The 27,310-nt window shown below is 42.8% G+C and overlaps 1 protein-coding gene across 2 annotated transcripts in view; it reads right to left on the bottom strand.

Annotated features, from left to right (window-relative positions):
• LOC307209416 (uncharacterized protein) overlaps positions 1-27,310 on the bottom strand; it is a 49,977-nt gene that overhangs the window by 3,357 nt on the left and 19,310 nt on the right. The window contains exon 5 of one of the 2 annotated variants that reach the window (XM_079964475.1): positions 13,369-13,556. In XM_079964475.1, coding sequence (XP_079820601.1) covers positions 13,369-13,556 — 188 coding nt within the window. Of the gene's footprint in view, positions 1-13,368; positions 13,557-27,310 lie in introns of those variants that run through there. The other variant, XR_013835571.1, reaches the window with a different exon arrangement.

Here is a 27,310-nt window from a genome sequence, read left to right as displayed (position 1 = left end):
AAGAAATGTTTTTATTAAAGTTTTCACAATGTAATTAAAAGAACAAACTAATCTACAAGAAACAAAGAAAAGAAAGAAACTAAAGAAAGAAGCAGAAACTACAAAATCCTCTTTCCCCACTATATCTTAACTTTCATCTCCTACAGAGGAAGGTGTGCCCTCCTAGCTCCCACCTGGGTTCACCCCTCTCTTCTCACAGCCTCTCACCTTGTGAGATCTCCCCATACCCGCCTTTCACCCGGGTCCTCAAACTGTCCTTCCATTTCATTCAGTCCTACCAAAATACAATGAGAGAAGCCCAGTTAGAGTGGGGATAAAACTTCGCTTTAAACATGCAAATAATTTCATGCTCTTTTGGATCAGCCTTGCACAACAATCAATCCTTAGCAACAGCCTGAATTTTCTTCCTAAGCATATTAAGAATCAGAATAAGGTTTAAAGGGATTTGTAAAGTCCGCTTTCAGCTTCCTGATCTGGCTGTGACTGAGGACACATCCAAAAGATCCTTTTCATTTCCTATGTTGCTTTCTGTCTTCTTTGGTCATTAAATTGAAATGCATCACCCCTTCCCCATGGCTCCCGGTTTCTGTGCTTCTCAGTGTTTATTATGTCTAAACCATTATTATTAAATTCCTGGGTAGGGGATAGGGGGATGGGGTGGTGGTATAACCAGACTGTATAAAATAAGATACATTTATGGGAAATATAATCTAAGTAATACAAACAAGATTTCCATTCTAAAACCTGAATTTTCTTGTAACAGGATTTCTGATATTTACATGTGATTAAGAATTCTTAGGCCTTTAGAGAGCAATGTCATAAGGGCTGGGTAAAAAACACAGCAGAGCCTGGAGTGGCAGCTGGGGTGAGAGTCCTGGGTCTTTTCATGGTTCTGTTATAATAAACTCCTTTAAATTTGGGGTGCTGAGCCTTGTCAAAGCCTCACAATCTAAGATGATAGTAATGCTCATGTCAGATCTCAGGGCTCTATATGCCTTGGCTTTAAACTCATACATGATGGCCGAGAAGGCAGGGCAAGGAATGGGTGCTGCTGCTTTAGCAGCTTGGCTTGGGATAGCTGACCTTGGCTCTCGGGAACCAGTTATTAATGATGTTTCCACCCTCTCCATTTGGGCATAAACATTAGAAAGCTGGGTAGAAATGCTTTCTGACTCTTACAATAACAAACACTTATTATGAAGGCATTTGTCATTGCAGTGAATAAGTGCTGGTCAGAAGAGAGCCAGTGTGGTGCAGCGGTTAGGGTAATGGACTTGCATCCTGGGAGACAAGAGTTCAAACTCCTGTTCAACCAGGAAGCTTGGGCCAGTTACCGTCTCTCAATTTAACTTACTTCATATGTACAGGAGAACCATGTACATTGAGATCCTTGGGGGAAAGATAGGATATAAATGTAAAAATAAATAAAATATAAACAAACAAATAAAAGACACATGAGGCCCCCATGTTACTGAAGCCAAACAGGTCTGGGCAGTGCCTGGATGGGTGACCTCCTGGGGACTACATGAGAACATTGGGTTTCATAACAGATGAAAGATGGGGATATATATGAAACAAATATAGATACTGTATGACTGGGGTTGCTATGGGTTTTTTTAACTTTATTTTTAATCAACACTACAAGGAATAGGCCATCAAGCATTAATAAAAGCTTGGGCATTTAGGTAAATAAGTAAAAAGAACTGGGCAGGTGGCAGACTGTGATGTGGAGCTGTCAACTTTTCAGGGAGCAAAACCCTGGTTACCTGAAAGAAAAGTTTCTAACAACAACAACTGATTTGTACCCCGCCCATCTGACTGGGTTGCCCCAGCCACTCTGGGCCAGCAGAGGTTTCTTACTTTACAAAGAGAGGTACAATTGCTGGGGATCTAAAGCAACACTTTCATTCTCTTTTGCCTGAGGGCCAGCTCTTAAGTGGAAACACTGATACATGAAATTCATAGCAGACAAAGCTCCCCCGCCCCCAACAGAACAGAGAAAAGGCTAATTGTCAAGCCTTCTTGTGGTAGGTTCTGTGAATGACATAATCACAAGGTTTCAAACAAATGCCTGCCTCTTACATCACAAAACAGAGGTGACACAGATGGGTTGCTACCTCACCCACCCAAAGATCAGCTGGGGCTGATGGGATTTGTAATCCAAACTTCCTAAGGGCACTAGGACGGGGAAGGCTGTCATAGAAGAACTGGCTCACTTTATCCTGGGGAAAGCACTTCATTTGTACTGAGAAACATTACATTCCCCAAAGCCTGTTTCTGAATTCAATTTTTGTGCAGTCGCTTTGCTGGACAAATAATCTGACGCTGGGTTTATGATTATTTAACACATCAAAATCCCCAGTGCTGCTTCTTTACTCTCTCTCTCCCAGAAAAGAGCTATTTGATAGTGCATATTTACACATTCCCATTTTTCTTTTTTTCTGGCGTGGAAGGAGCAACCAAATCTCTGTTTCCTTCTCTTATTCTGCAGCAGTCAGGAGGGAAGAAATATTTAGGAACTTGCCATACACAACCAGCAACATGATCCTGTCCCCCTGCTCCTCAAGTATGACTCTCCTGTAGATAAATATCATTGCTCCAGCAGGACATATACGATAATTAAAGCTCTGGATCTGACTCCAAACACCATGGACTGTCAAAAAAGAAAACCCACAGAGGCTACTTTGGCACAATAGTCCTGTAAAGCCTTTTCTTCAATGGGAATACCATTCTGAGTAAAACTTCACCTGTTGAAGTTTCCATTCCAACTGCAAAGCATGTAGATTTATATGTGACACAAAGCTAAGCACATGCAACTTTGTCTCCACTTTTGCAAGTGGGGCAGAGGCCAATCCAGATGCAGTGTACTTGGACACAGAAAATCCTGCTGGCAATCCCCCCCTTAAAATGCTATTGATTGAATAAGGACTTACTTCCTAATAAGAATGGTTAACTGTTCAGATCCAAATGTCCTGACTTACTGAGTTCAAGTCAAAACTCTGGCGAGAGATTTAGAATTAATCTGCTATAGGATCCAGGCGATCTATATTAAAATTAATTTTCTACCTTTGACTCAAACCTACCTAATTAAATGGCCCATGGTAGTTCTATTAGGACAGCATAAAGGCAATAATTTCTGCAATTAAAATACAGTGGTACCTCGGGTTAAGAACTTAATTCGTTTTGGAGATCTGTTCTTAACCTGAAACTGTTCTTAACCTGAAGCACCACTTTAGCTGATGGGGCCTTCCGCTGCTGCCACGCGGCCGGAGCACAATTTCTGTTCTCATCCTGAAGCAAAGTTCTTAACCCGAGGTACCATTTCTGGGTTAGCGGAGTCTGTAACCTGAAGCGTATATAACCTGAAGCATATGTAACCCGAGGTACTAATGTACCTGCTTTAGAAGAATTAACTTTTTACACAAAATCTTTCAATTTATACAATATCAATTAATGAATGGCAAAACTTGTGGATAAATTTGACTGGAACAACGAAAAAGCAGGAATCTCCAAGAAGGAGGCACTGCTCTGCCTGCTTCATTGAGTTGTTGTTGCTGCTGCTGTTATGCTTTTCAACATAACGCTCTTTAAACCAGCCTTTAGGAAAAAGGAAATTTTTTAATTGGGAAGATTTAAAACCTGAACATACTTTAATCCCTTTGCAGATTAAAAAGAAAGAAAGATTACAGGGAATTAAGAAACATGTTATCATAAATTAGATTTTTAAAGTTTGGGATAAATATTTAAGTATGTACTAAGATCAAGCTTTGTTGAAAAAGCCTCAGCCATACATAATGCATATGCATAAATCCACTCTTGTTGAACATAATATCTTTAAAGAATGGGAAGCAAAAGATATAATTCGATTCAGGGATTTAATTAAAAATAATAAGTTTCTTCCCTATGAGGAACTAATAAAATGAATAGAAGTATATCAGCTTCAATTGTGCAATGTGTAGATATCAGATAATTATTTCTATATTATTGATTGAGACCACCCACTTGATTTTAAAATGTACTCATACACTCAGAAGCAAAGGACGTTTTGATGAATATCTACTGATATTTCTATGTAAGTATGAGTCCTACACTTGCATTGATAAATGGAAAAAAAAGATGGAACAAAGCACAGACCAAGGGATTTCTCTGGCAGCAGGGCCTCCTTATGCATACTATGTACTTATCTTCTGCTTTGTCTGTGGGAGGGCTTGTTATAATCTGCTGATGCAGTGTTCCCATATTTCAGGGTGCCGCTCTGCTCCCCGCCCCCATGTTTGAGAGTTCTTTGTGCATCTTAGAGTCATACTTTGAAATACGGTCTCCTATTTGGTAACCTTGCTCTGCTTCTGTGTGTATAGTGCCATGTCCTTGCAGCTCCAGTTACAGGAATAGAACTGAGTTTGGAGACAGTTGGCTTATCTACACCTAACTTTTGCCCTGCACTTTCCAGGCATAGACTGGCACTTTAAAGCCCCTGTCTGAGCACTCTCTTTCTCTCTCTTCTTTGGCTTTGGAGCTTTCCCTGTGAAAACTTGCTCTTTACAGCTAAGGTACAACAAACAGCAATTTGGGGTTTAGGTGGACTGCAGTTTGCTCTGATTCAGTGGTAAAGAGCGCATTTTCACAGGAAAAGCTCCAGAACTTTATATGATTTATGCTGCGTGTGTGATGTTCTATTATGTTCTATCATATTATTATTAGTTATTGTTTGTAAGCCACTTTGGGATTCATTTGAATGAAAAGTGGCATAAAAATATAACAAATCAAATCAACCAATTTCATATTTTGCTGCTAGTCTTGGTTCTCTGTTGCTTGTGCAAGGTGTTCTGTTTGTGCTGAGTTCCCCATCACCAAATTTCCCCTTATATCCCCTTTAAGAACATAAAGAGGAGCTTGCTGAATCAGGTCAATGGCCCCACTAGTCCAGAATCCTGTTCTCACAGTGGCTAGCCAGATGCCTATGGGAAGCCCTTCTGCAGGAGTGAAACTAGGCTTTATTTCACCTGGGTCAAAGACCCAGTTTGGCATCACTCATGTGCATCTGCAAACACACACACACAAGCTGGGAGCGTCAATGGCGCCCCTCTGGAGGCTTTACCCGGGGCAAAAACCCCGGCTAGTCCTCCCCTTCCAGTTATAGCACTGCTTTCTGTAGACCTAAGAACAGCTCTATGTGTTTGTGTTCTCTTGCCAGGGCTATATATTTTGAGTGGTGTGCTGTGATTAGGTTCTTCTTAAGTTTAAATACCGTAACTCATTGTGTATTGACGGGGAGGGGGGGGTGCGTAGCTGAGGTCCAGCTGGGGCACTTGACGTGCTTCATCAATGATTTCTATGGCTATGCATTTAGTTAGTGGTAGTGGTTTGGTTAGCAAAACGTATGCCAGCTGGGGAGAATGAATTTTGGATAGAATTCAGACTAAACTGGACATTTCCCTGATTCTTAATCTCCATCTCTGCCCACATTTTGTGTGCATCTCAGACCTAAACAGGTGTAAATAGATAATTAGCTGGTAATCCTAAGGTGGGGGGGGGGGAGAGAGAGCAGCAAGGAGCAGTTCTTGTTTTCCTTTGTCTTTGCATTTTTTTGCAATTCAAATCAGTGTGTGGGGTGTGTGCGCGTGTGAACCAAAATCCATCAGTTGCCATATATATATATATATATATATATATATATATATATATATATATATATATATATAATGCTTTTGTTACTCTTTGTTCAGTTACTGGGACAACTAATAGCTCATCGTGTTCTTGTTTAATGGCAAGAACTGTATTTCCACCTTCTAATTATACACTGCACTATCTGAAATATACTAATCTTGAGAAAAATTCACTAGACCAGAAAATTTCACCATTGCAGTATCTTACAATGTTTAGTGGTTTTTTTAATGTACTGCAAAAGTATACAAAATGTGATTTATGTTTTTACCACAAGTGTCAGTATTCTTATGAATGAAGACTGATAGATTTCTAGACCTGTTATATAAATCACCCGATAAAACTATGCTGAAGAGTCCTGACTATAAGTCATTTCCAATATTCAACCACTAAACCATTCAAAATAAAGTGCTTGTCTCCTGACCTTCAGATGGGGGGTGGGGGCTATTCTGTTCCCCACCCCCCATCTTCTTTCTCATTCATTTACCTTGTTTACTTCTTTCTTAAAACATTAGTTTTGTACATTTTGAAACCTTCTCCACCCTCTATAGTCCAATGTTCTAATCTTTTTTCTTGCAGTTTCTAATCCTCACTAAACCCTTTATTTGTGCTTCAGTTCTAACTCCCTTGCCATATTCAACAATGCCAATCTCTCTTCATTCCTTTTCTTAATCAGGAATGAAATTTTTATTAATGAATAACCCCTGAACAAAAGCTTTAGTCATATTCCACACAGCCATTAAATGTACCTCCTCTGTTTTATGTATTTGGGTTGGATGATGGGTGGGTAGCAGCCCTCACTTACAACAACCTTTCTCTTCCAGTAAAGTAAAATTAATGGAATATCCACACATTCCCATTTAGAGAGAAAGCATATTTAAAAATTGACAGATGTCTGCTCCTACGGCCAGGTAACCAACCACAGACATATTGATTGCATGAACTCACTCTCAGACTAGATATACACTGTCCCTCAAGACCAATGACCTTCACCAAACTGGAGACTTAGGACTTATCCAGACATATAAGCCCCAAACCTTCAAAGTATTTAACTGGTACAGCACAGCATGCAACCCAAAAGGGAAAGTGTTTTAAAGGCTTTTGGGCTTTGTGACTTCAAAGCAACCCCCTTCCTGCTGGGCCCCTGCTAAACTGTCAGCTACAATTCAGCACTTGGCTATACTTCCTCTACCTTGTTTTTTTTTTTTTTTTTGGTTTTTTTTAGAAGTGCAACTTCACCAAGGGCAGCTTTCTGTATTTCTGTTTTCTGCCTGGCTCCAATCTGCACCGGTAATCTTCAAACCCCAAACCAGGGGGTAGGCGTGAGAATTGCAGGAGGCCACAAATGGAACTGAGGAAAGCCAGCCCTGTCAGGATTGTGCCCTGATCCCTTTTGCAGGGATTTCCAATCAAATGTGGAAATACAGCTGAATGTTCTCAAAAGGCATGCAGAATGAAAAGAGACTGGCTTTTCCAGGAATAATAGTTATGCTGTGGGAGGACCACTTGCTTACTGACCCCTTTTAGACAGGGTATGTGCTGAGAAGATCTAAATGCTGGGGCAGGCCAGATTTTGATCCTCTTGAAACAAATGGGTTAATTTGGAGACAGTGATCTGGATCTTACACAGGCACTGATTTAGCAGGTACACAGATGTTCATTGTAGGAAAGGGGCCAGAAATAGAGCCCCTCAGAGGAGCCTGTTCAGTCTAATGATGGTGCTGTCACATACACAAATAAGGTAATAATAATAATAATAATAATAATAATAATAATAAATTTTATTTATATCCCGCCCTCCCCAGCCGAAACCGGGCTCAGGGTGGCTAACAACAATGAAGTAGTGCAACATTATAAAAACATTATAAAAATTAATTAAAATCAAAATTGATGGCAACCATAAACTAAAGTTTTGTAAAGATTGCCAAAGGAGGGAGTCAGGCTGCGCCCTGACCAAAGGCCTGGCGGAACAGCTCTGTCTTGCAGGCCCTGTGGAAAGATGTCAAGTCCTGCAGGGCCCTAGTCTCTTGTGACAGAGCATTCCACCAGGTTGGAGCTGCAGCCGAAAAAGCCCTGGCTCTAGTTGAGGCCAGCCTAACCTCTCTGTGGCTTGGGACCTTCAAGATGTTTTTATTTGAAGACCGTAAGTTCCTCTGTGGGGCATACCAGGAGAGGCGGTCCCGTAGGTACGAGGGTCCTAGGCCGTATAGGGCTTTGAAGGTTAAAACCAGCACCTTAAACCTGATCCTATACTCCACCGGGAGCCAGTGCAGCTGGTATAGCACCGGATGAATGTGATCTTGCAGCGAAGACCCCATAAGGAGTCTCGCTGCGGCATTCTGCACCCGCTGAAGTTTTTGGGTCAGTCTCAAGGGCAGCCCCACGTAGAGTGAGTTACAATAATCCAGTCTGGAGGTGACCGTCGCGTGGATCACAGTGGCTAGATCAGGGCGAGAGAAGTATGGAGCCAACTGCTTAGCTTGGCGGAGATGAAAAAATGCCGCCTTTGTAATAGTTGCAATCTGCGCCTCCATGGAGAGGGAGGTATCGAAGATTACACCCAAACTCTTAACGGACGGTGCTGGCACTAATTGCACCCCCGCAAGAGATGGGAGTTGCCCCCTCAATCCCATATCGTCCCGTCCCAGCCAGAGGACCTCTGTCTTCGAAGGATTTAACTTCAACCGGCTCCCACGTAAACATCCAGCCACAGCTTCCAAGCATCTGATCAGTGTGTCTGGGGCCGAGTCAGGATGGCCATCCATCAACAGGTAGAGTTGGGTGTCATCAGCATACTGATGGCAGCCCAGCCCAAAACTCCAGACAAGCTGGGCGAGGGGGCGCATAAAGATGTTTAAAAGCATCGGGGAGAGAATCGCACCCTGAGGCACTCCACACACCAAGGAGTGACGCGATGACAATTCCCCTCCAAGCGCCACCCTCTGTCCCCGACCAGAGAGAAATGAGCGCAGCCATTGAAGGACTGTGCCCTGGATCCCCACGTCGGCAAGGCGGTGGTCCAGGAGTTCATGATCGACCATGTCGAAAGCTGCTGACAGATCTAGAAGAATCAGCAGCCCCGACCCGCCTCGATCCAGCTGTCTACAAAGATCATCTGTTAGGGCAACCAGAGCCGTCTCGGTCCCATGACCAGCGCGGAAGCCGGACTGGAATGGATCCAGAGCCGATGTTTCATCCAGAAACCTACCAAGCTGTTCAGCAACCGCTCTCTCAATCACCTTACCCAGGAATGGAAGATTGGAAACCGGGCGGTAATTGGATAGATCTAAGGGATCTAATGATGTTTTCTTTAAGAGCGGGCGCACCACTGCCTCCTTCAGTTCCCCTGGGAATGTCCCGGTGCCAAGGGACAAATTGATGATATCCCCCAGGAGGGCCCGCACCTCGTCTGGACATGCTCTAATCAGCCAAGACGGGCACGGGTCGAGAGGACAGGTGGTGGGCTTTCCAGCTCGGAGGTGTCTGTCCACATCGGCTGGGGATATCCGGTCGAAGTGGTCCAATACTGGACCCGAGGACAGTCGAGGGGCCTCCAGTTCCTTTATTGTATCCAAATTGGCAGGGAGGTCATGGCGGAGCAACAGGACCTTCTCCGCAAAAAAGCTCGCAAATGCTTCACAGCTATGTGTCAAATTATTATTTAAATTTGGCTGTCCTTCGAGGGACGTTAAAGACCGAATTATACTAAATAATTGCGCCGGGCGAGAGCTAGCGGATGCAATGGAGGCCGAGAAGTAGGACTTCTTAGCGGCCTTCACTGCCATCTCGTAGGTTTTCATAAAAACCCTATAAGATGTTCTTGAAGCTCCGTCATGGGCACCCCGCCATACTCGCTCTAGTCGTCTGAGGTCCCGCTTCATTTTCCGAAGCTCCTCGGTAAACCAGGGAGCCCGGTTTCTGTGGGGTCGCAGAGGGCGCTTAGGTGCGATCTCATTGATGGCTGCCAGGAGATGGGTATTCCAGCCCTCAACAAGCTCAGTCAATGAGTCGCCAGGGGGAGAAAGGTCCCGCAAGGCTTGACGGAATCTATCAGGGTCCATCAGCCTCTGCGGGTGAGCCCAAATCGGCTCGCCACCTAAGCAGGGTAGGGGTGGAGCGTCAATCCTGGCTTTCAGAGCGTAGTGATCAGACCATGGCACCTTCATCGAAGGAAACATGATCACATCTATACCGACGCCAAAGATCAGATCCAGCGTGTGGCCTGCTTGATGTGTGGGGCCCGAAACAAACTGGGAGAGCCCTAGTGTCGCCATGGAAGACACCAGGTCCAGAGCCTGTGAGGAGGGAGTGGCATCAGCATGGATGCTGAAGTCCCCCAATACCAATAGGTTAGGGAACTCCAAGGCCCAGCCGGCCACCGCCTCCAGCAGGCCTGACAGGGTGGTTAAGTCCAGTCAAAGGTGATGTTACCATAAAAACTTTTGAAATTCCCATCCTGTAGGTCAAGCCCACCCCCAGAAACATCATGCATACATTACAGAAAGGAGGTGTTGAGGGAGGATTTGTGGTGGTAACCTGAGTGTCCTGTCACCTGGCTGGTTCCCTTCTCCTCCTCCCCATGAGTCATTTTCTGAAGACAAAAGGTTGTCGCAGTTTCCTGCCCCCTGAGGGAAGATCTGATCATTGTCCTTTGTTCCAGTCCATGCTGAATCCACTCCCATATGCAAGTTCTTTGTGATCTTGATTGTCTTCTGTCTAGGACCATCAGGGTTGGCATAGCAACTGGGCAGGGCTCCTGTGGATGTGCTGGGCTGGCCTGTATCAAACCTTCCCCATTTTGTAGTCCTTCCTTCATGGAGTAAAATAAAAGTCGAACAGTGCAAATCCGATGTATGGTTGATTTTCTATGAATTTATAACAGAAGTGTAGCGTATGTAGTGTGTGAGTGTGTGAGAAGTTTGTACAAACTGAATGATTGGGGGGGGGGGGCGTCCTGCTACTGTGACTATGGGGTGCGGCACTCATCTTGCTTCAGGCCAAGAGAGCCGGCATTCGTCCATAAACAGCTTCCCAGATCATGTAGCCAGCATGACTAAACTGCTTCTGGTGTACAGTAATGGAACACCGTAACGGAAGCCAGAGCACACGGAAACGCCATTTACACAAGTGTCTTCCCAGTAAAGGTAGCACTATCAGCAGCTATTGGCTTATGTCACACACAAGTCCCATTCAAGACATCCAACCCATTTTAACCTAAGCTTGTGCCCTCAGCTTCTGCATCAGAACTTTTGAATATAGCCTACATAGATACGAATTGCATGCACAGAGGCTCTGGGTTGTATCCAACAAAGTTCTACTCAAGTTGTTGTTGGCATCCATCTGTCTTGACAGACAATGGAGTGCACTCTTGGGGGTAAAGTCAAACCACTGCATTAGCAGCACCAAAATGACCTCCCCATGGCACAAGCCTGGGCAGTGTGTATGGAGGTCCTGGGCTGCCCAGACAACAACACCCCCTCTCAGCTTCACTGATGTGGTGCAAAGGAAAGCAGAGCAATATGTTTGGCACCAGCATCGCTGCAAGAGTTGCCAAAAGAGGCGTACAAAGTGCCATCCAAATTGTCTTAGGGACTCCAATTCTGATTTGTGTAGGGTTTACTCCTTAGCCTTTTCTTCTCCCAAAGATATCCTGCAATGCAGCAGAGGTTTAGGGTCAGAGTTTTCCTTCTCCGAGATGGGCTACCTTCTCAGGTTGACGAGCCCCATCTGCCCCCATTTCCCTTTACAGCATGTGCAGAAACTGCCTTCTTGATGATTGGACCCACTATTGGTGTTGTCCGCTCAATCTACTGGAGCCTCTCTTCGCATGCAGGGGAAGTCCCTAACTCACCAAGGGTGTGAGACCTATCAGCTACCCTCACCTGGTTTATCTGGCCAGTTGAAGCCATTTCCTGGTGTGTGGCCACTGTCACACGCTGAGTTTCTAGGAGCCACAGATGAGAGCTGCGTGCAGGGTGGGGACCAAAGCTGGACAAACTACCCCAGAAGGAGCATGGTGTGTCTCCTGCCAGAAGTACTACCACTCCCCTAACAACCCATACAGACAGTATACCCACTGAAATGAATGGGCCTAAGTTAATCACATTCATTTATACCAGACCAAGAAAGGGCTCATTGTAGTCCTTCTTTGTGAAGTATAAATACCGTGAAAAATAAAGGAAGCACCTGACACAGCTGACAGCAATTCCTAAGGCGTAAGAGTCTGTCCTGGATGAACATTAAATACACAAACGATTACCCTGGGTGAGGAAAATGTGGTAGCTGCCTATGCAAGGGGAGGGTTGGGGAGCCAGGCTTTTCAACCTCACTGTTTCCCATGGGCTGAGAACCTGTATCAGCAGCTAAAACACTTATGGTAAAACTACATTTGTCCTCTAGGCAGGGTTTAGTAATAAAAATAAGATCAGAAACTTCTCCTCTGACTCAATCACTCATGCTATTTGTTTTATCTCATACACACCCTCACTTTTTGCTGATTATGGAGAGAACCAAAGAACGAAACAAACAGATTAGGAGAATCAGTGCAACAGAATGGAAGTGGGCTTGCTAAACTGATAGAAACACAGTTTGTTTGCCCTTATCCAGCCAGGCACCAATTTAAGCTGCCATTTTGAATGCAATGAGGCAGTGGTGGGCTCTCAAATTTCAGCAGCGCCCTGTGCAACGCCAAATCCCGCCCCCCCCGGCTCTCATGCTCAATTCTACAGCAGTGTTGTGGTGCCTCCTGCAGCGCAGCACCCAGTGCGGCCGCCCCATTTGCATTACCCTAAAACTGCCTCTGAATGAGGGCCAAATCACAAGCGATGCCTTGTATGATGGTGGTGATTATTTTTTAAAAACCTGCCCCTCCTCCCCAGAGCAGCTCAAGATGGCAGACAGCACCATGATAAAAGCAATAAACATTTTTTTAAAATAAAAAACAAACACCCTCACAACAAGTAATTTTAAAGTTGCCAGAAACAATATATTCCACTCTTTTCTATGACATATTTTTCTCTTTAAAATGTAGCTATGGAGGCTGAAACATAAAGTGGAAAACCCACGTGAGACACTTCTTAACTTTTCTCCCTCTGGCATTTTCCTCCCTCCTCCATGCAGATCTTCTGGTTTTGAAGGCACTCTTTGTAAAAGGTGTGGGGGAGTCATTAGCAAACTACCTGCAACTGAGTATCACATGTAGTGTGGTCGCTTGCTAGTGGAAGTAATCACCATTGAAATCAATGGGGATTTAGGATTGCATTTAGGACAAAAGTGCTAGATTAACTGCTGTTCGCTAGCATGGCTGAGTTCCCTGAATAAGCACTTGCAATGGGCTAAGTAACCTCACCAGGTGGTTTTGTCTCTATATAGGTAGTGAGACAGAGCCATATTGATCTGTGTCAAAGGAACCTGCTGCAAATGAACAGTCATTTCAGCATGTCCTGAGTCACTCAGGCATATGTGAAAAAGCAAATTGGTTCAAGAATGAGGACACAGGGGTGCAGTGTGAATCGTTTTGCAATTAATGGCTTGCTCACACTGTCCACCCACAGCGCCCCATGTGATAATGATCCTATTTTGGTTTTCAATAGACTCTTTCAAATCCTCACCTATATAAGATTTTTTCTCACCTCATGTTCCTAAGACTTAGGATATATTTACCCCTTTTCATCCCTCCCCCCCACCCCTCCATGTTCTACTTACCACTTTCTAATTTCAGTGCCATTTGCACAATACCTTTAAAAAGCGAAGAGAATTGTGGAATCTCTTTGACTCTCCCCAAACCCACCACTGCCTGCAGTTCTATGCTGAGCAGGGAGGGCTCATCACCTCTTGTTGTTCGCTTGTCTAGATGCATTAGCTTCATCTTGGTGCTTTGTGTAGAGGAGGAGCTGTAGAAAGAGCATGAAGGGGGTCTAATGAGCTCTTAATCACTTTACTTCACTTTACTTCACTCTGGCAGCAAAGGTGCTCTTTCATCTTGCTTTATTGGACAGGGGGTTGTTACACTGGGAAAGACAGCCTCTGGGGCAATGAGATTTTTCCATTCCCACCCTGTGACTTGTTCCTTGAGGATGAAGACTGTGCTGCCAAATTTCAAATATCCAAAGTAAATAAACATTGTTTGGCTCTGGGGGCCTGCTTTGTGAAGTCCTACACCCCAGAAATAAAGGATCTTCTCCTTTATGTTCTACTTTCCTAGATAATGAGACAGCCCTTAAAATAGGGAACTTCTGGCAACCTCACCAAAAGGTAACCAGAGAATATGACACAGATAGCCTGAATTCAGCAAACATCATTGATGGGAATTCAGAATGTGTGGGAGGGGAACCAGAATCTGCAATCTATGCTGTGAAACGGTATGTTATAGAAATTAGTGATCAATGTAACAAAAATATATTATTATTTAATTATTTCTATCATGGCCCACAAAAAACAACTTTTCAAAGGTGGGTTAGAATCATAAATGGCAAGAAAAAAAACACAAAAAGTTCAAACAAAACAAATTTAAAAACCAAACAGCAGCACAGGAGTAGATAAAGCAGCTTGTCTTTCCCCTCTTCCCATAGGGAAGACCAAAATTGCTACTTGTTTAGAATTCTGCAATGTGTCTCTCTTGTTCCCTGAGTAAAGGGCATCACAGCAAGAAAATAACAAATGTTTTTCACAGCTATATGCATGATCATGCCAACATGGATGGGAACAAGATATTACTACGGCATATCAGTGGTGAAATTAAACTTTAAAGCCATGGTTTTCCCAGTAGTGATGTATGGAAGTGAGAGCTGGACCATAAAGAAGGCTGATCGCCGAAGAATTGATGCTTTTGAATTATGGTGCTGGAGGAGACTCTTGAGAGTCCCATGGACTGCAAGAAGATCAAACGCATCCATTCTTAAGGAAATTAGCCCTGAGTGCCCACTGGAAGGACAGATCGTGAAGCTGAGGCTCCAATACTTTGGCCACCTCATGAGAAGAGAAGACTCCCTGGAAAAGACTCTGATGTTGGGAAAGATGGAGGGCACAAGAAGAACGGGACGACAGAGGACAAGATGGTTGGACAGTGTTCTCGAAGCTACAAACATGAGTCTGACCAAACTGTGGGAGGCAGTGGAAGACAGAAGTGCCTGGCGTGCTCTGGTCCACGGGGTCACGAAGAGTCGGACACGACTAAACGACTAAACAACAACAACAACCAGTTCAGATGTTTACAAACTTAGGAAGGATTTATAATTATATATTTATTTGTGTCCCACCTTTTCCCCTGACAGGGACTCAAGGTGACTGACAGATAAAACAGAAACAGCTAAAAATACAGGTTTACAATAGATTATTTTTTTAAAAAAAATGGATTCTGGATTAAGAAAGATCCCATTTTTAACCTGAGAAAATGGAATTTTATTTAAATGAGTGTAATATACCTAAGGTATCTAATGAGGATTTTAAATGCACCCATATCAATGTTGGAACAGTAGCTGGCAATAAGTCGAATGAAGTCGGCTAAGGCACCAGGCCCAGATGGGATTACAGCAATTTATTATAAAAAAATTCAAGATGCATTGATTTGACTACTCAAGGACACTATGAATAGAATTTTGGTGACAGGAGTGGTCCCAGCATCATGGAAAAATGCATATAGCACCCTGATAAACAAGACTGTGACTTAATGAGGACTAAGAACTATAGAGCACTTTCTCTACTTAATTGTGATTACAAATTATTTGTTGCAATTTTAGCTAATAGATTGAAAAGAGATCAAGCAGGTTTTCTTCCAGGTCATCAACTAAAAGACAATGTAATAAATTTGATTGAATACCTGGAAGTGAGAAACAAAAAACAAACAGCTTTAATTTTCTTAGATGCTGAGAACATTTTGATAAATACTGAAGAAACAGGGGACTTTGCCTTGCCAGACCTTCAATTATATTATGAGGTGGCTTGTTTGTGTCGGCTAAGGGAATGGATTGTATTGAAAAATGCTCACGTTTTAGATTTGGAAGGCCATGATATTAAATTTGGTTGGCATGCATGACTTTGGTATGGGAAAGCTAAAACCTATAAGAATTTTATGAACCATGTTATTAGGAGGAATTTGTGCAGAGTCTGGGAGAAATATAAAAACTTGCTGGAAAGAAAAACGCCCCTATGGTTATCGCCAATTACAATCAAGAGAATCAACATGGATAGACAGTGGGTGACCTATAGAAACTTGCTAGACTTCTCAGGGAGTAAATGCAGATTGAAACCTATGGGCGAACTAAGGAAACAAGTTACTGAGTGGTTACAGTATTATCAGCCTTATGACATGTTTAAACTAGATGAGAAAAATGGTTTCTTAGACCAAAGTTCACAATTTGAAAGAGAGTTATTGCAGAATAAGGAAAAACTATTGTCTAAAATGTACAAACTTTTATTGGAATGGGAAACAAAAGACAAGCTGGTTAAAGCTTCAATGACCAACTGGGCAACTGACATAGGATATAATATAGAACTAAAGCTCTGGGAGCATCTTTGGAAGAAAGACCTGAAATTCACAGTATGCTACACATTGAAAGAGAACTACATGAAAATTATTCATAGATAGTATCTAACCCTGAGTAGATTAGTTAAAATGTATAAATCGAAATCGGATTTGTGTTGGAAATGTAAAAAAGTGGAAGGAACCTTTTTTCATATGTGGTGGGCATGTAAAATAGTTAAAGAATATTGGGAAATGACATATAATGAGATAAAAAAATGTTTAAAACATTCCCCTCCAAAAAGAAGCATTCTTGTTAGGAATGGTGCAGACAGAGATACCCAGGTCTCAATAAAACTTAATTATGTATGCAACAACATTGGCTCGGATCTTGTTAGCCAAAAAATGGAAGGTGAGGGAGGTTCCTAGGAAGGAGGATTGGTAACTTAAGACAGAATATACAGAGTTAGCAGGTCTAACAAGTAAAATAAGAGCGCAAGAAGAGCAAGTATTTAAAGAGGAGTGGATTTCTTTTGCTGAGTGTACAAAATAATTGTAGACAGTTGAAAATGTTCCCAGTATTAAGGTAAATTCAACAGTATAATATATTGCAAAGGGATGTAAGACTGGAGAACTGAATTAGACGGATATACAAAATATGCAGGAATGGTGGGTAAATTAAAAGACCCTTGGAAGGGGGAAGGAGGGAAGTCACTGAATGTATGGCTATAATGAAATATGTTTATTTTGAAATGTATAATCTGAAAATTTAACATAAAAATACTTTAAAAAACAGAAAGATCCCATTTTTGTTAATATGCGTTAAAAATAGTCAAATTGTGAATGAATATCAGGACTGAACCTGCAAGGCAAATGGGTGAAGTAACCTGATTCAGGCCCCATGAGACTGTGCCATAATGGATGAAGGCAGGGATAGCTCAGTCAGCATGAGACTCTTCATTTCAGGGTCATGGGTTCAAGCCCCACATTGGGCAAAAGATTCCTACATTGCAGAGGGTTAGACTAGATGACCCTTAGGATCCCCTCCAATTCTACAGTACAGTGCCTCTAACTGGGGTTGGAATGGTGCACCCAGGCTTTTAGCCCTGACATGGGATGTGTGTTTGTCACATCTGGGCTCTGTCTCAGGTAACAATCTGTCTTGGGCTGCCACTGGTTAATACTGGCCCTTAAGTATTTACAAAGAGGACTCCACATACTTTTAAGAGCAGAAGCAGAAGTCTGCAAGCGGAAATTTGGGTGCAGTGCACAACCATAACAGCACATTATCTTTGGAATCAGGGAGGGGGGCGGCGACGGCAGCAGAACAGAGTGAAAAAAGAGAAATCAGGAATGAAGACATTGTGAAGAGAGAGACAGTATCTGGAGGTGTTAAGTTAGTTTCTAGAAAAAATAGCATAGGAGAGACGAATTGCTCTAACTAGAAAGCTAGTCTATAATTTTTTTCTGAAGTCCCATGATGTATTGAAAATCAACGTATTATTAGATTTCAAGAAGATGATTTTGCAAGTACTGTACAGTGTATGTACAGAAGACTTCCCTGCCCTCAGCTTTTTGCACTAGAATCCCCATCCCACAGCAATTACCCCTTAGTGTTTCTGACACTAAAAAAAACCCTAGTTGGAACTTTCAGGGGCTGGGGAATTCTAAAAGACGTGTTGTGAGTTGTATTGATTTGTGCAGATAATGTACTACCTGAGGGAGAAGATGGTAGGATAACTTCAAAACAAGAAAAGAGAGTGACTTCTGTTAAGTTGCATTTCCCCCAAGCATTAGTATCATGTGTAAATCCAGCCTGATAAAATCAATAAGACGTTCCCTGAAAGTTAAATATTACAGTGCTGGATGATTCTTGAGCATAGATTGATGAACATGTATTTTGCTGGAATGTGTTCCAGTGTTCTGGCCTGAGGCTCAGTCCCGTCTTCTTCGTCAAGGTTGCACTAGTTCAATCTGGTTGAAATGCTTGCACTATAAAACTGCAAAGCACGATAGGAAGCTAAGTAAAGGCATTCCCCCTTAACGGACCATCAGGGTCAAAATGCTCCTGAGCATGTTTATGAGCTATAAACACAGTTAGATATGAGTGTCTGGCACAAAATACTCTTGCTGGTGAACCTGTCCTGAGGGGACCTACATAAACTCTTTTGACTATTTGGTAAACTGCTTATTTTTAGTCTCTTCTCTCATAATTTATTTTCCCTTGATTTTGAGCAGGCTTCTGGCCTACATTTAAACAAACAATTCTAGTTAGGGTAGCAAATTATGGATTTTGCCACTATGTGTATTGAAAACTCCAGATGGAAAATGTTGGGAAGAAATGGCTTGTGATGGGGGAGGACAGACCCGTAAACCCCCTCCTCAGCACATTAGGTCTAGAGAAGATCTGGGGTGTGCTGATGTGGGCCAATGATGCTATTATCTCATATCAGTGCATCAGATCTCATTGTCTTTGGCCTAGAAATAATCTGGACCTACTGCAGTATTTTCAGATGTTCAGCAGACATTCAGAAAAATAATCTGACAAATCTGGATTACTTCTGCACCAAAGCCAATGGGGTTTGCCTTTCGCTAAATGTCAGAGAATGCTCCCAAAGAGAATTCATGTAGAAATAGAGATCATATCTTAATTATCTTTGGTTTGCTTTGTATCTATTTGAGACACAACCTTCCATTGGAATGACAGTGCTTACCAAATAGCCCTTGTAGGAAGAAGAACAAGAAAAATCCAGCTTGTTTAGAAAACTGTTTGACAGGTATACATGTCATAGGATTGTATTCAATGCTAGTCCACTCAGAGTAGTAGACCCATTGAAGCTAATGGACATGACTAACTTAGGTTCATTACAGATAGGTAGCCGTGTTGGTCTGCCATAGTCAAAACAAAAAAAATTCCTTCCAGTAGCACCTTAAAGACCAACTAAGTTAGTTCTTGGTATGAGCTTTCGTGTGCATGCACACTTCTTCAGATACACTGAAACAGAAGTTTCCAGACCCTTCTATATAGTGAGAAGGTGGGGAGGGGTATTACTCAGAAGGGTGGTGGGAATGGGTGATTGGCAGATAGCTGTGATGAGCCTGTTGACGACTCTTAACGACTGCAATAGGTCTTACAGGAAAAAGCAAGGGGTGAGAAGGTGAAAAATGGCTTTGACACCCTTCTGAGTAATACCCCTCCCCACCTTCTCACTATATAGAAGGGTCTGGAAACTTCTGTTTCAGTGTATCTGAAGAAGTGTGCATGCACACGAAAGCTCATACCAAGAACTAACTTAGTTGGTCTTTAAGGTGCTACTGGAAGGAATTTTTTTTGTTTTGACTATGGCAGACCAACACGGCTACCTATCTGTAACTGGAACTATGGAAGGCACCACATTGAGCCGCATGAAATGGAAGTCCATCAACCTCACCAAGAAACTTGCACAGGTACAGACTGATATCTTCTTTCTTACTAAATGCAAGAACCTGGACATTATACCCAAGGGTCTTAGAATTAAGAACCCTCTACAATCCACGTATCCCACTGAATATGCAAGAAAACTATGCAACACTTTCTCTAAGAAGCTGCTCAAACATCTGATCAGCGTTCTCTACTCTAAACAGAAGCTAATAAAGGAGGAACCCCTTGTATTGGACAACTCCATCAGGAACCACCAAGCTTGGCAAGAGTTCCAAAAGGAAAAACAAAACATTTACCACTCTCAACTGGAGCTACTGAAAAAACAGAAAAACAAGAAACTCTCTAACCTCTCCAACCTACAGGCTACTAACCAAAACAAGATCAACAATATTGTCAATCTCTCACAGCAAGCACTCAGCCCAGCTGAGGAATCAGTCCTTTCACGTGGACTGTCATTCTGCCCTGCCAAATCCCCACACATGATCCAGTTCTGCGGGGACTTGGAAGCATTTTTCCGCCGTTTACGCCTGAAGGAGTATTTTCAACACACACAACAACAAGACAAAGCAGAACAAGCAAAAACTTCACAACACAACACCTCTCAACCCACTGGAGAACAACAACCACCCTCCCAACAGAACACTGACCACCAACTACCACCGAAAAAGTGTTACACAAAAAGGGACTCCACATGGACCCCTCCTGATGGACGCAATACCACACTGGACTTGTACATTGACTGCTTCCGCCACAGAATCCAAACAGATGTGACCAGAAAACACCATCGCTTACAACAAAATCTAAACCATGCTGAAAGGAGAGCCATAGATAATCTCAGAAACAACCCAGACATTATAATTAAAGAAGCTGACAAAGGTGGAGCTGTCGTCATCATGAACAAAACTGACTACATTCAGGAGGCTCACAGACAACTTTCCAATACCGCCTTTTACATAAAATTGGACTCAGACCACACACAAGAATACAAAAAAGAACTGAACAAGATTGTTAAGGAGCTACCCCCACACATCCAAGAACAGATCCTCACTAACACACCAACAGAACCTCGACCAGGAACTTTCTATCTTCTACCTAAAATACACAAACCAGGAAATCCAGGACGCCCCATCATTTCAGGTATTGGCACTATTACAGTGGGTGTCTCCGGTTATATGGACTCTGTTCTGAAACCATATGCCATCAGTGCTCCCAGCTATGTACGTGACACCACAGATTTTCTGCGGAAAATACAATCTTTAAATAATCTTCCCAACAATATTATACTAGCTACTATGGATGTGGAATCTCTGTATACCAACATCCCACACAACGATGGTTTACAAGCTATAAAGAACACCATTTCAGATAAAACCACAGCGGACTTTGCCACCAAACTCTGCCAATTTGTTCTTACCCACAACAACTTCAAATTCGGTGATGACCTGTTCCTTCAGATCAGCGGCACAGCTATGGGCACCCGCATGGCCCCACAGTATGCCAACATCTTCATGGCAGATTTAGAACAACGTTTCCTAAACTCCTACCCACTCAAACCTCTCTTGTACCTGCGATACATTGACGATATTTTTATCATCTGGACACATGGTCAACAGACCCTGGACACCTTCCACCAGAAATTCAATGATTTTCACCCCACAATCAACCTAACAATGAATCAATCTATGCAAGAAATACATTTTTTGGACACTACTATAAAAATACAGGATGGGCGCATAGACACCACCTTATACCGTAAACCAACTGACCGACAAACATATCTACATGCCTCTAGCTACCATCCCAAACATACCAAACAGTCCATTGTATATAGCCAGGCACTACGTTACAGCCGCATCTGTTCCAATTCTACAGACAGAGACTCTCACCTAAGAGATCTACAGCAAACCTTTTTAGAACTAAAATACCCAGCAGATGAAATTAGACAACAGATCCACAGAGCCAGACTGATACCCAGAGAGAACTTGCTGCAAGACAGACCCAAAAAAGAAAATAACAGAACACCTCTAGTCATCACATACAGCTCCCAAGTTAAAACAGTACAACGCATCATCAGAGATCTACAACCTCTCCTGGACAATGACAGTTCTCTTTCTCAAGCTCTGGGAGGAAGACCTTTCATTGCCTACAGACAGCCACCCAATCTTAAACAACTCCTAACCCACAATAATACTACAACCAGACCTAACACGGACACTGGCACCAGAGCCTGCAATAAACCCAGATGCCAACTTTGCTGCCACATACACCCGGACAACACCATTACTGGCCCCAACAACATCACACATACCATCTCGGGACTATTTAATTGCTCATCGTCTAACATTGTGTATGCAATCAAATGCCAACAGTGTCCTTCAGCTCTCTATATTGGACAAACAGGCCAGACCTTACGCCAAAGAATAAACGGACATAAATCAGACATCAGGAATCACAAGACAGAGAAACCAGTAGGAGAACACTTCAATCTCCCAGGACATTCTATACAAGATCTCAAAGTAGCTGTTTTACTACAAAGGAATTTCAGAAATAGACTGGAAAGAGAAGCTGCTGAATTGCAACTTATCACCAAACTTAAAACCATGGAGAGTCCTGGTCTGAACAAAGACCTTGGATTCTTATCTCATTATACATGACAAAGCCATTTTTCACCTTCTCACCCCTTGCTTTTTCCTGTAAGACCTATTGCAGTCGTTAAGAGTCGTCAACAGGCTCATCACAGCTATCTGCCAATCACCCATTCCCACCACCCTTCTGAGTAATACCCCTCCCCACCTTCTCACTATATAGAAGGGTCTGGAAACTTCTGTTTCAGTGTATCTGAAGAAGTGTGCATGCACACGAAAGCTCATACCAAGAACTAACTTAGTTGGTCTTTAAGGTGCTACTGGAAGGAATTTTTTTTGTTTAGGTTCATTAATTCAGTTTGGTCTACTCTGAATAGAAACTTGTTGAGTACAACCCATTATTTTTGTCCCATGAAAAACTTTTGGGAGAAATACCCTGTGAGTATTTCCTTACTACATTGAATGGATTCAACAAAGAGTTTATTGTCTTCAGCAGAACAACCTAATATAGTTCTAGCTTGAAAGCTAAGCAAATCTGGTTTTGGCTAGTGCTTTGCAATAGGAAAGAGTAGGAGTGCCATGTTGCAAAATGGAGGTTCTCCCAGCGCTGCTAAATCGGGGCATGAGGCAGCCGTGGCTTCTAATTGCCCCCCACTTCCCGTCTCCCACTTGTTGTAGTAGGCACATGCCCAGCAAGGAATGTGACCACTGTAAGGTTATTTGGTCCTAATTTTAAGGAAATGGATGAAACTGGAGCTGGTAGTTAGGGAAACAAATGCACAGAAGTAGCTGATTCTTCAGCCCCACTCTATCTTGCTGCTGTTATCACTGTCTAATGACACAGACAACAAAAAAAGAGGAGTAGCTGTAGGGTCCAGACCATGCACAATTCCCCAATAACTCTTCTACCTAGTTTATTTGTGGGAAAATAGGCATTCAAGAACGATGCAGTTTCATAAGCAGTAACTAGTTGCCTTCAGAAAGGAACAGAATATAAGATTAATTCCTCATTCATGCCCAGCTACCAGGTGAAACACTTTGTTTGTTGATCGATACAGAACTTAAAAGGCAAGCTGTGAGTCTCACAAGCAGCTTTCCTCTCTTGCTAGAGGGGGTCGTTTATTGGATCAATAACTTTACTTTGAGGAAATGATAAGAGACTCAGGCTTAATATTAAACGAAGAGATACCAAAAGTACTCTGGAAGCTATTGGGTCATCAGGAAACACTCTGATAGAGATGTCATTATCAGAACGGTGGTTGTGAGGCAGATACAGAAGGTGACAGTTTTATTATTAGCATCCCTTTCTACGTCCAAGTCTACAGAATTGGTCTTGACAATTTTTTATAGTTTGCCCAAAGTCATGAGTTGTTTTTCTCAGGCATTGATGATATAGTAACTTCCCTCTAGCTACATAACTGCAAATCATAACCCACCTTATCCAGATGTATTAATTGTGTCCCGATAGCTGCTGTACAAAACGCCGGCTCCCTCGGCCTATAGAGCGAGATGAGCACCACAACCCCAGAGTCGTTTGCGACTGGACTTAACTGTCAGGGGTCCTTTACCTTTTTTTTAGAATTATGAAACAATGCAGGAACTGTTGCATGTTAACAACAAATATTTTCCTTTCCACATCATACATTTAAAGCACATGACTTCCCCCAAAGAATAATCGGAACTGTAGTTTACTCCTCACAGAGCTACAATTTCCAGCACCTTTAACAAACTACAGTTTCCATGTTTCTTTTGGGGAAGCTATGTGCATTTAATGTATAGTATGGATGTGACAGCCTCCAGTTAGTGTGGCCAGAAGAAAAGAAGCACTGGGTTCCTGCACTTTTTAATAGCTATGTAGAACAGAGAACTTCAACTTCTTATGCAAACTACAGTTATTGAAATTTCTTCTTAAAGGTGCAGCAGCCTCCTTTCCTCTTCCATGTGACAGTCCTTAAGATGTTTGAAGATGGCTATCATATCTCCTCTCAGACCTTTCCAGACTAATCTCCTCTCAGACCTATTTTATCCAGGCTAAATATACCCACCTCCTAAACCAGACTGGGCCGCATCTGGCCCATGGGCCTTAGGTTGCCTACCCCTGTCCTAAACCATTCCTCATAAGGCTTAGTTTCCAGGCCCTTGATCATCTTGGTTGCCCTCCTCTGCACACGTTCCAACTTGTCAACATCCTTCTTGAATTGTGGGGCCCAGAATTGGACACAGTATTCCAGGTGTGATCTGACCAAGGCTGAATAGAGAGGTACTATTATTTCCTTTGATCTGGACAGTATACCTTTAAAGGGCTGTGATACTAACACACACATCCACAAGTGATGGCTTGGGGTAGGATGGGTACAATGGAGGTACCAGCTCCACTCAAGTGGGCAATAAACTACCTCCAGTGGTCCTCCTGCCTACAGTAGGGAGCAAAAAGTTCCCGAAACAAGCCATTTTGGAAGGTGGAGGTGGCAGGGCACTGGAGACTTGTGATCGACTGGCTCCTAAATCCCATGAACCACCTGAGAGATCCATGCCCATGATAGCTTGGAGAGTGCAGCTGGTGTAGCAGAAAAAGAAAGAAAAACCCCACCAACACTTCTTTCAGCCTGGTTTGCAGAAGCCAGAAAGTCTTCAGATGCTGCAGAGGATTCCCAACTTTGCACTTCCCCAGGCCTTCCTTATTATTGTTCTGCAAACCCATCTTCTTGAGGGAAAGAAATTTATGTAATAGGAAAAACTAACCTGTCGAGCTACATGATGTCAATAGGAGGGGAAAACTTTGTTTGGAGTAGATGTAATAAAGCACTTGAAGACGTTTGACCTGTCTCAGCATTTATTTCCTTTCACAATGTTGTTTTTCCATTTCTGAGTACAATTGGCTAAGGCATACTTTTATATTAAAAATCTGATACTAAAGTTTAGACTTTAGTTTCTAAAGTGTGAGCCAGTTTCTGTCAGATTTTATCTGAATGATAGTAGCACTAATAATCTCATTTTCTGGGGCTATTGTGCTACATAATCCTATGTATGTTTACTTAGAAGTAGATTCTACTGAGCTCAGTGGGATCACGACGTAGTAAACCTATTTAGGATTGCAAACATGCAGCCTGAACCAGTATATGTAGCATAGCATTAAATCCCATTAAATTCAATGGCGCTTACTCCCAAGGAAGCACATAGGTCTTCTGCCTTAATCAACATGTCCATTTCTGAGACTCAACAAAGGAAGGAATTGCTTTCCCCCCTCAACGTGTTCATATGGGCATTAACACAGGCACTTTTTATTTCAAAGGTTTGTAGCTATAGCAAACTGTGAGAGTCTCTCAGGATCTCCTCTGTGGGTCTGAATTTCAAATATTCAGCACTGGTTGCTGGCCTGAGTTCACAGGATTCTTGTGTATGAATTATATTTTCTTAAGGAATAAAAATGTACCTCTGTTCTCTGAATTCCTAAGTAAAAATAGAGACTCATGAGATCGCTAGGTAGAGTTCTGGTTTCTGTACATTTGGAAGCTAATCCAGAATGAAAAGCAGAGGGCAGGAAAGGAACCCCATATTCCCACTTTAAATTTGGATTTGTGTCTCTGTTCCTCACAGACACAGGCAATCATATGCAGACCATACCATAATGAAGCAAACTCTGCAGTGCGGCCTAGTACGTTGCTATAGTAACCATGCAGTAGTAGTGATAACGAAAACCAGACCTGGTATTACCGCTCTCTTGGTCCCATCAGAGGCAAACTGACAAACGTGATGGAGCTTCCCACATCTCAAAGTAGTAACAGCCTCAAATCCTGAAGGGCCTAAAATTATTGACCTGGTCAGATTATAATCTGTTTACAAGCTATGCATGGCTTGGGTCTGGCCCCTGTAGGTTCAAATCTGTCACATCTTGCAGTATGCAAGTTGATCCATGCTCTATGTCTTTGGTTCTGCCAAGTTCTTAATGAGTATCACTTTACTGTCTAAAAACAAGGCAAGAGTGAGACTGAAGATCAGAGGCTTAAAAAGGGTTCTTCCACCTGCAGAACATTTGGCCTGCGCCAAAGGCCCTAGGAGACTTATAAAATATTTGCTCAAATGTTTCCTGCTTGAAAGCAATGGCTTGTTAACTAACTAATTAGTTCAAACCAAGGTATTGTGTGAATAGTTCTCCAAGGAAAGCATGTTGATGATCTAGTATTTTATTTCCAGGTCTGTTTTCACACAGCAATGGAACCTGGCTTGTTTAGAAAAAAACTATGAAACTAAGAATTATTTGTATCACGTTAGAAACTGAGCCAGTTCAAACACCTAGACTACCTCTCCAGATTGAATCATGCGAAACAAGTTGCCTTGGAATATAGGCTTAAGAGTTCAGTTAGCTAATACAGTGGTACCTCGGGTTACATACGCTTCAGGTTACCTACGCTTCAGGTTACAGACTCCGCTAACCCAGAAATAGTGTTTCAGGTTAAGAACTTTGCTTCAGGATGAGAACAGAAATTGTGCTCCGGCGGCGTGGTGGCGGCAGGAGGCCCCATTACCTAAAGTGGTGCTTCAGGTTAAGAACAGTTTCAGGTTAAGTACGGACCTCCGGAACGAATTAAGTACTTAACCTGAGGTACCACTGTATGTAGAATGGTGGGTGGTAAAAGTTAATCCAAGCACCAAATTTATTAGGAATATCTCCCCATATGTAAGAAAAAAGTAATGTAATACCTGGCTTCTAGCTTCTTCTGCAACAGACTAACATGACTATCCTTCTGGAAGTTTTTCCTATGTTTAAACAACTCAGGAAAACAAGCATAGTGTTAATCAGAGTTAATTCCCTCTCCTTTGTAATCATAGAGGCACTTATTTATGTTTAATACTCATATAAAGGTAAAGGTACCCCTGCCCGTACGGGCCAGTCTTGACAGACTCTGGGGTTGTGCGCCCATCTCACTTAAGAGGCCAGGGGCCAGCGCTGTCCGGAGACACTTCCGGGTCACGTGGCCAGCGTGACATCGCTGCTCTGGCCAGAGCCAGAGCCAGAGCCGCACACGGAAATGCCGTTTACCTTCCTGCTGGTAAGCGGTCCCTATTTATCTACTTGCACCCAGAGGTGCTTTCGAACTGCTAGGTTGGCAGGCGCTGGGACCGAGCAGCGGGAGCGCACCCCGCCGCAGGGATTCGAACCGCCGACCTTTCGATTGGCAA

This window comes from Podarcis cretensis, assembly GCF_951804945.1.
Source record: "Podarcis cretensis genome assembly, chromosome: 2".
Taxonomy (NCBI): Eukaryota; Metazoa; Chordata; class Lepidosauria; order Squamata; family Lacertidae; genus Podarcis; species Podarcis cretensis.
This window is presented reverse-complemented; position numbering and strand designations above follow the sequence as displayed.